At 41.1% G+C, this 12,822-nt stretch overlaps 1 protein-coding gene across 13 annotated transcripts in view; it reads left to right on the forward strand.

Annotated features, from left to right (window-relative positions):
- MAGI1 (membrane associated guanylate kinase, WW and PDZ domain containing 1) overlaps positions 1-12,822 on the forward strand; it is a 761,634-nt gene that overhangs the window by 462,127 nt on the left and 286,685 nt on the right. For 12 of the 13 annotated variants that reach the window (XM_066245932.1, XM_066245933.1, XM_066245924.1 and 9 more), the window contains exon 2: positions 2,942-3,058. The exons of the other annotated variant lie outside the window; for it this stretch is intronic. In XM_066245932.1, coding sequence (XP_066102029.1) covers positions 2,942-3,058 — 117 coding nt within the window. The remainder of the gene's footprint in view (positions 1-2,941; positions 3,059-12,822) is intronic. 13 annotated transcript variants of the gene reach the window in all.

Genomic DNA, 12,822 nt, shown 5'->3' on the forward strand with positions numbered 1-12,822 from the left:
ATTTGGGTTCTTTCTAACTTGGACTTATTATATAATGAACAAAGTTACTATGAAGATCCATCTACAAGTTTTGTGTGTGTGTGTGTGTGTGTGTACTTATTTTCATTTTCCTTGCATAAATAAGAGTGGAATTGTTGGGTCATTTGGTTAGTGAAGGTTTAACTTTATAAGATGCTGCTGAATTATTTTTCCAGAAGAATGAACCATTTTATACACCTACTAGGAGTGCATAATACAATTCCTGTTGTTCCACAATCTCGCTAACAATTGAGATTGTCAGTCATTAATTTTTGCTATTCTAGTGGTTTGGTAGTAGCATATCCTTGTGGTTTCAATTTGCCTTTCTCTGATAATTAATGATACTGAATATCTTTTTATGTGCTTAATGGACAGTCATAAATATTCTTTTGTGAAATATCTGATCAAACCTTGTGCATATTTTAGAGGGGAGTGAGTGGAACATGTGAGTATTTGTCTTCCTCATTCAATTTGATGAGTAAATGAATATTTATTGAATGACCTATTTATTGATTGACTTGAATATATGTATTTTTGTTTGTGTTTGTGGCCACTTGAAACTGTAGATATAATACAATTAAAATAAAATAGTTCAGATTGGTTTCTGTTAGTATATTCTAAAATGATCAACCATAGCAGGAAATCTTGTTTTGAACATGATATTAGAAGAAAGATCAATAGTTTTCTGCCCTACATAGGACATATCATCATCCTAACTACTCTTGTCATCCTCATGACTTAGTATTTTTGACCGGGAGGAAATGATCATCTGAGGACATGTATAGTATGTCCGTAAAGTCATGGTGCACTTTTGACCAGTCACAGGAAAGCAACAAAAGACGATAGAAATGGGAAATCTGCACCAAATAAAAGGAAAACTCTCCTAGTTTCATACCTATTCAGTGCAGTTCCATGTGAGCTCACACACAGATTTTTAGGGCTCCTTAGGTAGCTGTCCCGTATAGCCTCTACAGACTCGTCACTGACTGATGGCCTACCAGAACGGGGTCTCTCCACCAAACTGCCGGTTTCCTTCAACTGCTTATCCCACTGAGTAATGTTATTCCTATGTGGTGGTGCTTCATAATAAAGACGCCTATATTCACGTTGCACTTTGGTCACGGATTCGAATTTAGCGAGCCACAGAACACACTGAACTTTCCCCTGTATCATCCACATCTCGACTGGCACGGCCGTGGCTACTCTGCTCTACACATGGTGTTACATCATCATCCTACAGAAACTGGGAGGGTTTTCCTTTTATTTGGTGCAGATTTCACATTTCTATCGTCTTTTGTTGCTTTACTGTGACCGGTCAAAAGTCCACCATGACTTTACGGACACACTGTATATTGTAGTTCACGTGAATACTGAATGGCTGCATTGTTTCTCTAAGGCTGCTAATGCTCTTACCTAATTTTTATCTTGTCAAAAAATGGAAGGATGGTCTGAGCCTAGTTATTTTTAGTGTCACTGAAGTGTCTTTCTCCATTAACAGTGGATGTGAGCTAGGTTGATAGGTAGGCCTTCTGTAGATGCTATAAACTGTAATTTGTTTATAATTAAACATTTATTTACCTTCTTTCTCTAGCACATTTGCAACAATATAATTTTTTAGTTTTATTTTTGTTCTATTACTTGTAGAGAATTACAAAGAAATTAACACATATCTCCATCCCAATAACTAGTGCTTAAATAATAACAATAATGAAGAAGAAATATGTATTTCGAGCCCTGGCCAGTTGGCTCAGTGGTAGAGCTTCAGCCTGGCGTGTGGAAGTCCTGGGTTCAGTTCCTGATCAGGGCACACAGGAGAAACGTCCATATGCTTCTCCACCCTTCCCCCTCTCCTTTCTCTCTCTCTCTTCCCCTCTCCCGTAGCCAAGGCTCCATTGGAGCAGAGATGGCCCCGGGTGCTGAGGACCGCTCCGTGGACTCCGCCTCAGGTGCTAGAATGGCTCCGGCCACAATGGAGTGATACCTCAGATGGACAGAGTGTCGCCCCCTGGTGGGCATGGCGGGTGGAACCTTGTTGGGCGCATGCAGGAGTCTGTTCTGACTGGCTCCCCGCTTCTAACTTCGGAAAAATACAAAAAAAGAAATATGTATTTAGTATTTAAACCTCAACATAGGATAGTGAGGTCTCTATAGTTCTATCTGTCTATAGTGATATCTCTTTTAGTTCCCACATCTCCCTAAAGGAAACTGTTGTTAAAACTTTCTGATGATTCCTTCCACTGATACATGGTCTCTTCTTTTCTTAATTTTCTTTTTACACGGAAGTAATGAGACTGCATACACCATTTCACATGTTTTCCTGCAGTGTTAAGACAGAGGATGTTAGCTTTCACACAGTAGTTACTGTTTGGATAAACTTTCTTTAATTAGTTGATGCCTGGTGGTTGTTTTCAGGTTTTTTTGTCTCTACTTTTATTTGTTTGTAGTTATAAAAGTGGTTCAATAGTCACTACTGGAGATTCTGGCAGACTTTTGCAACAATACCCATAAGGCAAATTTCTGCCAATTGGATTTCTGGTCGAAGACCATTTTATTATTTGTCAGCTGTTGGGAGATTGTCCTCTTTGAGGTTCCAGCTATTTTCTCTCTCTCTTAGCAGCATCTGCAAATGTTCACAGCACCTATTTTTAATATAATAACTTTGTTTAAATTCTTTGTTATATTAGCCTTCTAGTATTATGTGAAATGGGATCCCCAGAATAATGCTGTTTTAATGCTGTTTTACCATTGTTACATTCTTGCTTGCTTTTTCCCCTGCAGAGACAAACCAAAGTAAGTCTTCCTAATGACTGAGGGTGGCTGACTACAATGGCTTCCTGTGGCTTTCCCACGCAGCCTCTGGGGCTGCCAGCCCTGGGAAGCCCTGTCGTTGATGTGTCCTGTCTGTTTTATACATTTCCTGCAGGAGGAAAGCTGAACAAGGACCTGCGCCACTTTCTCAACCAGCGGTTCCAGAAGGGCTCTCCTGACCACGAGCTGCAGCAGACCATACGGGATAATCTTTATCACCATGCAGTGCCTTGTAAGTAGCTGGTCTGGGGCGTCTTACAGATGGGTGGGTGTGTGAAAAGTGGAGGCAAGAGAGGAGAGCTGGTTCTGAGACACGGCATTCCAGGGAATCATGATTAACAATAGGACTTATGGCACCGCACAGGGTGGATTACTTGGCTTTTGAGTATTGGGTCTGCCGCTTACTTAGCTTATAATGCTGGGCAAATAACTTATCCTTGTAAGATTCAGTTTTCACAGCAGTGGAAAGGGCATCTCAGTAATACTAACAATGTCATAGAACTATTATGAGGAGTAAGTGAGATGAGGTATGTCAGTTTTGTGTAGTCTGGGCAGGGTGTAAGCCTCCGTAAATGTTAACCATAACAGTATTAATGGCATGGACCAGACCAGAGGCCTTCAGGCTGACCACTGGTGAGGCAGGGGTAGGGTATGACAGATTATTGGTAGCTCGGTTGTAGCGAAGTGTTATCATGCTCTACCAGATTTCCTCCCTGTACAGCCAGTCATCAGGTTGGAATCCTGGGAAGACATACAGTTATTTCATTTCATTCAAAATAGGAAGAAAGAATGGGTTTTATTATTTGGAAGTTTTCTTGTCTTCTATTACCCCACATCCTTCAAAGTTTGAAATATCTTTTTAGAAATATGCTCTCTTAACCAGGAAAAGAGAGAAAGAATAAATAGAAGGTCAAGGTATTCTGCTTCTTGCTGTGATTTGTTTGTTATAAATGGTTTCTTTAAAAATACAATAATATTTCTAAAGTATTGTGCTAGAGTGTAAATGTTTCCTGATATTCCTGCAAAATGATAAACATACCCAATTGCAGTTGTGCCACAGCTCTGCGTGGACTGAGACCGTGAATCTAGCTGGGGCATTTGGAGGTCAGTTTCTAGAAAAACCCCTGCCTTCCATTTTACATATTCACCAAAGCAAGCCTCCAAGAAAAAAAGAGGTTGACTTCAAGTCGCTTAGGCCCATGCCCCAAAGTGGCCCCTTTCTGCTGCAGGGCTGAGCTGCCCTGGGCAGAGGAGTGTTGTCATGTATTAATGGGAATTCCTGGTCCTTAGCTCTCTTGGGCTTTCAGCATTGGAATCCTAATAATATCCTAATAATATTTTTTACGCTTGGATTAGTAATAAATTTTTATGTTAACCACATGGAAAAGGCAGGGATTATTTATATATATATATATATATATATATATATATATATATATATATATATATATATATATTTATACCTCAAGAAACTAAGGCACTAAGGCAGCGGTTCTCAACCTGTGGGTTGCGACCCCGGCGGGGGTCGAACGACCAAAACACAGGGGTCGCCTAAAGCCATCGGAAAATACATATTTAAACCAATTCTTTCAGGCTTGAGGGTGACTAGGGCCTCAGGTCTCCTTAGCGCACCATTGCACCACCTCTGATATACTGCCCAATTTTACTCTTAGAAAAAGCTTTTGAGGGTGGGATTTTTAATACCCATTTTACAGATGAGGAGACAGAGTCTTGGGGAGATCAAGCTATCAGAGCTGTTTCTGTAGCTGCCCGTGGCGCCTTTGAAGTTCTAGAATAGCAGGCCGAATGCAGTTTTACAGAATTTAGTAATTGCAAAATCATGATTGTTCTCTGTGTACTTTCCTCCTATATAGAATCCAGTTTTAGAAATGGGGAATGAAGCACATTGAACACACCATTTCTTGATGCATCTGTGGTGTTACTATGGTTACATTTTTTGGCATGCGTTCTCATTTATGTTTTCCACTGATTTTATTGTATCTTTGAGCTAAAAGAGCTAAATGGCTTGATTTTAAGCTTACGCCTATGTAGGAACTGGTGCAAAAATGACCTCAGCCTTTTAAAAACAGTGGAAAATCATGTTTTATCTTTATTTGTATAAAGGAGGTGGTGTTGAGGTTGCATTTCTATGAAACCAGCAAATTAGGAAATTGGAACGTGGAAATGGCCTTCCTACTGAAAAAGAAAACAAGCAACATTTCATTTTACACTTCCTTCATAAAGTGGGAAGGAAATTCAGAAGAGCTCTGTTTCCGAGCCTGGCGCAGCATATGTGCCTTTGAACGTGAGCAGGCCAGGCTGACTTGGGGTTCTGCTAAGAGGCTCAGGTAACTCCAGCCATGTTTGAGTTTATTTTGGTTCTTTGACCCATGTGACTCCAAAAGCAAAACTTCCTTACCAACTTGTCATGCTAACGAATCAGGAAACCCTTGATTAAGAGAACGATTCCCGGCAATGTGGTGACAGTGCCGTCGGGAAACAGGTTCGTGTGATCTATATTTTCCAGAACTTCCTGCTGCTGCTATTTCAGTGACTTCAGTATTTTGAGAAGGGATGACCTCATGAACAGGTGCTTGAGAGTTGGGCTGGCCTTCTTTTCCTGTATATTTTAGGAGGCTCACGTGTCACTAGAAATTCATAAATAAAGCCCCTTTGTTCTCGAGTTCTTTCCCGTGTCTTCCTGGTGCAGTAGGCCTTGCATGCACCGTAATAGGCCTTGCATGCACCGCAATAGGCCTTGCATGCACCGCAATAGGCCTTGCATGCACTGCAATAGGCCTTGCATGCACTGCAATAGGCCTTGCATGCACTGTAAAGGTTTCACTCTGGCGGCCTGTTCATCCTGACCCCTAGGTAAAGGCAGCAGAGGTCATAGCAGCCCTATTTCACAGGTAAGAAAATAAAGCAACAAATGTGACTTCCTCAAAAACAACCCCCTTCTAAAGGCAGCGTCACTCCCTTCTCATCTGGCGCTATTTTAATTTTTAATGGTTTTGTTGAGATGTAGTTCACACACGAAACAGTTCACCCATTTGAAGTGTTTAACTAGTGCTATTTTTGCTGGTTACTCTTCTCCACTTCCCCTTTATTCAAAACTTTTATTTCCACACTGTGAAAGAGGTCATCATAGTTGAAATTATATCTACTGCTGAAAACCGCCGCTGCCCCCCGAAAAGAATTATGAGAGGAAAGAGACCTGGACGCAGGATGAGTCAGAGAAGTGGCGGGAGCTGCAGGCGCCGTGTCGCTGTGGGCCTGGTGCGGGTCGGGTCACCTCGCTGATCGCTTTCCGCTTCAGCAAAGTGGAAATAAAAGCCTCATCTCAATGGTTGTCTCCCCAGACACTGCCGACACCATGTGTCGGGACAGTGGGTCCATCACAGGAAACAGGCTCAGGGAGGTGACTCTCTTGCCTGTAAGTGCATGGTCAGGGTTAAACCAGTTCTGCCTCGCTCCTGGGTGACATGTAACCAATAACAGTGTGATTAGAGAAGTGAAGCATCGGCTATTAAAAGTGGAAGAGGAAGGAAAGGGAGCTTGTCACTGCTGAATTCTAGAGTTTTAGCTGTTTAAAATTCTGGGGTTTTATGGCTTGGGGTGGGGGATAATATGTAAGGCACTATACCTTAAAAATAATTATCTTCTGTCTGAATTTCAGGTAACTTACTGGTATGTACAATACAATATAATTTTCGCAATTGCTTTTAAATGTCATTACAGGATTCTCTTGGGGTATCTAGGTTAATCTTGTTTTTCATTGGCTCTCTTCTTAGTATATCTATGGAAAACCGCCTTTAAATAAATGGATTGGAAATGCATATAAACATCATCCAAGCTGCTCTGTCTCTGATTCTTCAGAAGCATTTGGATAATAGTCCTGTCTTCTCCTCAAATTCTGTTTCAGTTCCCAACCTCCTTCCCTCAGTGCTTTACTCACACAACCTTCATTTGTTTCCAGAACACATTTGGTATCTTTTTATAACTTGGTGCACATTATTTCTCTACTTTTCCATTTGATCAGTTCACAGCCTTCTTCTAAGCTTTCCCTGAGATGCCACTTCTCTGGGAAGCCCCCATCGGTGCACCCACTGCCCTCCTCAGTGCTCTCCTCAGGTGCGCCCAGGTGCCTGATGCGTGTCTGTCTGTCCTGTTAGAATCCAGCTCTTCTGCGGGTGGGGACTGTATCTGCCTCAGTGACTAGCCCATACCGTGGTTAGTGGTTGGACCGCAGAATAAATATTTGTTGAATGAATGAACAAATGAAGAAGTAAATAAAGATGCTCTTTGTTTTTCTTTTTTTTATATTTTCATTGGTTACTTTGCATTTGGGAGAGAGAGCAGAGCTGCTTTTTCCATAAAGGTTTTAGAATAAAAGACAGCCTTGAGGCTTGAGCTCCTAGATGGCTTATCAGGACTCCACCAAGTATTTGGCAAGTAAGCTCGGCCCAGAGGGAAAGTCCAGGCTCCAGTGACCTTGGAGGTGGAGTGCCCATTCACACTCCTGATTGCCATTTGGATCTCCCGTAGGTCTGGCATTGATAGCCTTCCTGCTCTATGACTTCTTTTCCGAGCTGATGTGATAACATTTGAGATGTGTGCTTTGGAATGGCTGCTTTTCCTGTGAGGATAAATGTGTTACCTGACAGGGCTTGTAATTTACTATGCTGCTGCCGCCCCAACGAGATACAGCTCATCCTGCTCCTCTGGAAGGCTGAGCAGTTCCTCCACTCTTCTCTCTTCTCTTGGCTCCACGAGAAGGAACTCGTTTCAAGCAAAGGTGATCTGAAAGGGGAAAGGATAGGGGAAAAGAATAGGTCACTTTTTTTTTTTTTTAATTTATTGATTTTAGAGAGAGAGGAAGGTAGAGAGAGACAGAAACATCAGTCTGTTTCTGTGTGTGCCCTGAAGGGATCGAGCCTCAGCCTGTCCGTGTGGGGACTAGGCTCCGGCCGGAGAGCTTGCCGGCGAGGGCAGGATAGGTCGCTTTTGTTCCTAAGCAGAACACTTTGTGGATTAAGGCTCTGCCTGATACTGAGACCACTGGAACCTGTGCAAGAGGCATTGGTTATTGACTTAAAGGAGTTTACGAAGGGATTGAATTTCTTTGACCTACAAGACAATTTAAATTTGATGTCACGGTAAACATAAATGATCCTAGTCTTTATTTGTGCCATTTTCAAACATATTTGAACCTGTTACTTTCTCTTCCGCATAGCTATTTCCAGCACTGCTTGCCAAAAGTCAACCTATTCTTTAAGTAACACTGATGATATGAACTAGACCAGCTTATCAGCAAGAGGCCAGAATAAAGAACTCGACATTGGAATGTTGATGCTCTCCTGAAATGTACATCCCTGTGTTCGGGTTGTGTCTGACACAAATGGAATGCTTCAGGTCGTAATTCATGAACTAGGCAGTTCTGCAAGTATCCCCAGGACTGATCAGATAAAAGTCACTGGGAACTTCTGGGTTTACTGCCCTTATCCTCTAACGAAAGATACGTGCTGTCTAAAACAAGTGATCACTTCAGCCTTTACAAAGCCTAGCCCATTGTAAAACTGGGATCAGTAACATAATAATAGCCGTTCAGCTCGGCCTCTCCTGCTGTGTGCGAGGTACCCGGTCACGATCCTTATATATACATCATTGCTAACTCTGACCTCATCAAGGACACAGACTGTTACAGGTCTGAACTCAAGCCCATTAGACTCTTAAATCCTGCCTCTTTTCTAATCAGTCAAGCATGTTTGTTGCCTATAATACAATCACTATTTGTCTTCATTAATTCTCCCATCAGTTCTTGGCTCTTCGCTCCCCTTCCCTTTACCCATCAATACTGTCTTTTCTCATGTGCCCTTGTCTGGTCTGTGGTTTGGAGACTCCTCCTAGCCACTGACTCACTCCCTTACTGTCTCCACTTAACCTTGCCTTCCTTCTCCAACAAAACGTATTTGTTCCGCATTGGTTTCCCATTGGGTGGTCCTCAAGAAAGCCAAGAATTAGAACAAAGAAGTGAATGTCTCCTGATGTGGTATATTTTAACAGATGACTTTAAATGTGGTGCTGCTAAGACACCCTACATAATGTGATGTTCTGCCAACAAAGCAGATTCATGGGTAGGGATAATTCTTATGCTTTTGACCTGTTATTGTACTTGTTACAGTGTTTAGCCCGGCGTTATACACATGCGGGACACTTTAAACACAGGAGAGCCTGTAGCGAAGGATTCCCCTTCTGCTTGCAGGGTCACTTCTCCACACAGCTTCCTCTCCTACCAGGGGTCAGCTGAGGTCCGGACTGTGTTTCACAAAGTAATGCAGTAGTCTCAGTGAGGACTTCAGTTTCAAATTAAAAATCCATGGAATTAGGGGGAAAAACTATTTAGATATAATTTGGAACTGGGCTATCGGCTCAGATAGCTATTAGCAAATATTCATCCACATGAATGTTTGGAGGGGCACTGAAGATGATGAGGGAAGTGGGAAGTTCTCTGTTGTTCTGATAATACCCACCCAATAAATGCCAGGAGCATACGCCGTGTTTGTGATAACCCGAAGCAAAATGGCCACTTCTCATTTCTACAGTGTCCCGTAGGGAGTACTGAAGCCACCAGAGTGGAATCTATACTGAGTTACCCAGCAATGACTTCATGAGCTGACCTTGGACTGTCCTGAAGCCGACATCTCCTCTTCTCGGGGCTAGACCATTCAGGAGTGACGAGCTTTCAGGTGTGGTGGGTAGAAGGAGCTGGCAGGCTCTCCCACTTACTAATTTTCTGTGACTTGAGCAGGTGACGCAGGCTTTCTGGGACTCCATGTTCTCATGACCATGACTGATGTCTATGAGGAGTCTAGGTCCCAGCAGTGGGCAGGCACCCCTTGGTCCTCTTTGTAGCCCAGTCCTTGTCCTTCCAGCCACCTTTCCCTTTCCTTCCCAGCAGGCCTTCTCCACCCCTTCCCCTTTCTCTTTTCTTGTTTGCATTAGGCTGTGGGCCTTATTCATACTACTCTCTTTTATTAATGATTTGTATCATTTATAGGATTCTTTTAGAGGAGGACAAGCTAAGTTAAAATGAGTTTCTAACATTTGTTGAGTAACAACCTAGTGCTAGAAGCTCGGTGAGAACATAGTGAAGATTCATAATTGGATTATTTAGCCAATAATTGGCATGCTTGAAACAGCACTTTCTCTGCATACTCCTAGTATCAGCTCATTTCCCGAGGATCTTTTTATTTGTGTTTCTTATTATATGAGTAGCTGGAGTCATTGAAAAAATAAAAAAGAAGAAGAAAAACTACAAATTTAAATGCTCATTATACTGGACTTGATTGATATGTGTCTGTTAATAGACTCATATAAACATGGTTTGGCTGATGTTCTTTATTCCAGGGTTCTCAGAAGCATAGAAAAAAGGGAAGCTGTAGGAGTTTAGATTCAAGTTTAACTGGAGTTGATGTAATTTATAACCTTCTTACGAAAATATGTTGGACCCGTCTCCATGCTTAATAATAATACCTCTCATTAATTGAGTGGTTACTGTATGTACCAGGCAGTGTGCTAAATGAGTTCCAAGTTTTGTCTCTTTAGGCATAGTGTCATTATTTCTCTATTATGAGAATGGCAGTTCAGATGTGGGAAGTGTAGGTAAGTGGCTTGTTCAAGGATGCACAGTGTAATAATGATGGGTCCAGATTCTAATCCAGCTCTGTCGCCAAGCGTCCAACCTCTTGGTACATTTCTCTGGGTTAGTCATCTTAAAGAACTTTTTCTAAATTAAAATTAGATTTTAAAAAGAGTCTTTTCTTAATAACATATGGATTAGTTCTTGGCTAGTGTAGGATACTAAAATATCTATTTAGCACTCATGTTAATTTATTTAATTACATTATAATTTTAGCTGACAGTTTTCATCAAGATCTGTTGCAATTATGAAGCCATTTCCACAGCAATTTATGTAGGGATATGGAAGTTTTCACAGTACCCTTAACATCTATTACACTGAGAACAAAATTTTTGTTGCATTCACAAAAACACTTGTTCTTACCTAATTCGAATGTGCTGGTCTCAAATCTCGCATTAGCTTTTCTCTGTAAGCTACAGTTTTTTTGCAATTCAAGATTTTAGGTTTTCTTATTGTAAAATTTTCAACATTTAGTTTAACATAATGAAGCAGAATGTCTTCTTGGGCATCATCTTTGTGAAAATAGAATAATTAATGCAGTAAATATATTAATACACTAAAAGATATGATTGCATCAGAATTTGTCTACAATTTCAAAATAGAACATATTAAAACACTTATTTTAATCATAAAATTTGTGCAAAACTTATTTAAATTCTATTCAGGCAAAAATTTGTGTTTGTAGCTCTTGCGTTTGTGTACTTGTTGAGGACAATCACGTTTGATGCTCCAGCAGTAGTCTGCTCATCACTAACAGCTCCAAGATTTTTGGTAATCTTATCAAGGTAACTGTTCAGGAAGTGAATCTTAATGCTCATGTTACATCCAATGTCACGGAAAGCCAACAGCATCCTTTGAACCAAAAGTTCATAGTTTTCTGCTTTTTTGTTGCCAAGGAAGTTCTTTGTAACTGCCACAAAAGACTGCCATGCTGCTTTTTCCTCCTTATTCATCTTCCTGGCAAATTCTTCGTCACGTATGAGGGTTCGAATTTGAGGTCCATTGAATACACCTGCTTTTATCTTCTCAAAAGACAAGGCAGGAAAAGCAGAAATAATATGTTGAAAGCATTCACTTTCTTTATTCAAAGCCTGAACAAACGGTTTCATTAAGCCAAGTTTGATGTGAAGTGGGGGGAAAATGATCCTGTCTCGATTAACTACAGGTTCATTCACAATATTTTGCATCCCTACTTCCGGAGCTTCACATTTTGGCCACTCCTTCTGTGTCCAGTGTTTCTCCCAAGCTCGGCTGTCCCACAAACACAGAAAGCAAGGCTACTTCGTGAAACCTCTCTGTTGTTTGTGCTAGCAGGAAATTTACCATTTTAAGATCCACACAAATGATCCAGTTATGCTTCTCATACTTCAGAAAGTTGAGGGCAATTTTTATATCATTATAATCTTGACGCAGATGAGTTAAATAACCAATTGGAACCGCTGCATAAACATTACCATTGTGTAGGATAACACTTTTCAGACTCTGTTTAGAGCTGTCGAGAAATAGCTGCCATTCTGTTGAACCTAGCTGGCTGAGAAGACTACTGATATCATGACAGTAAACAAAGTGTTTGTCTTTGGAAAAAAAGTCCACAAAAATTTGTTCACGCTTCCTGAAATGGGATACTTTAGCTGACCAGTGAAGTACATTCTTTTCTTGAAGCCTGGAGGCTAATAACTCAGCTGCTTTCTTTGATAGGCCCAAACATCTTACTAAGTCGTTCAATTCAGGTTGGCTAAACTGCTGAGGGGTTAATGACTGCTTGGCATCAGAAGAAGACCCTTCAGATTCTACAACCATTTCTTCATGCATCTTATCAAAATACACTTGATCACCATGTTCCCTTTCTTCATCCTTAGAAGAAATAAAACCATTGAAAACTGGAACCAGGAGTGTCTCAGAGTGTGGGATGGGTCGTATTGCTGAAGGAATATTAGGATATGCGATCGTATGCCGTTTTTTCTTGCCGATGCCCTTTGTATGGATCAGACAGAAATAACAGTCACTGCTGTGGTCCTTAGGTTCATGCCAAACCATGGAAATACCAAAAGGCATTCTTTTGCGTTTTCCTTTTGTCCAGTCACGAAACATTTCCTCACAATTATGACACACAATATGAGGAGCCCAATTCTTGTCTTGATCGCCAAGGGGAACTTGAAAATAGGCAATATATGCACGTGTCACAAATGATAAAATATTGCGGCTTTGACGTTGAAGTGTGTAACAGCCACAAATATAACAGAAGGTGTTGGGACTATTCTTACATTTACACCTACTCAAAGAATCCATGATTC

This window comes from Saccopteryx bilineata, chromosome 10 (genome assembly GCF_036850765.1).
Source record: "Saccopteryx bilineata isolate mSacBil1 chromosome 10, mSacBil1_pri_phased_curated, whole genome shotgun sequence".
Lineage (NCBI taxonomy): Eukaryota > Metazoa > Chordata > Mammalia > Chiroptera > Emballonuridae > Saccopteryx > Saccopteryx bilineata.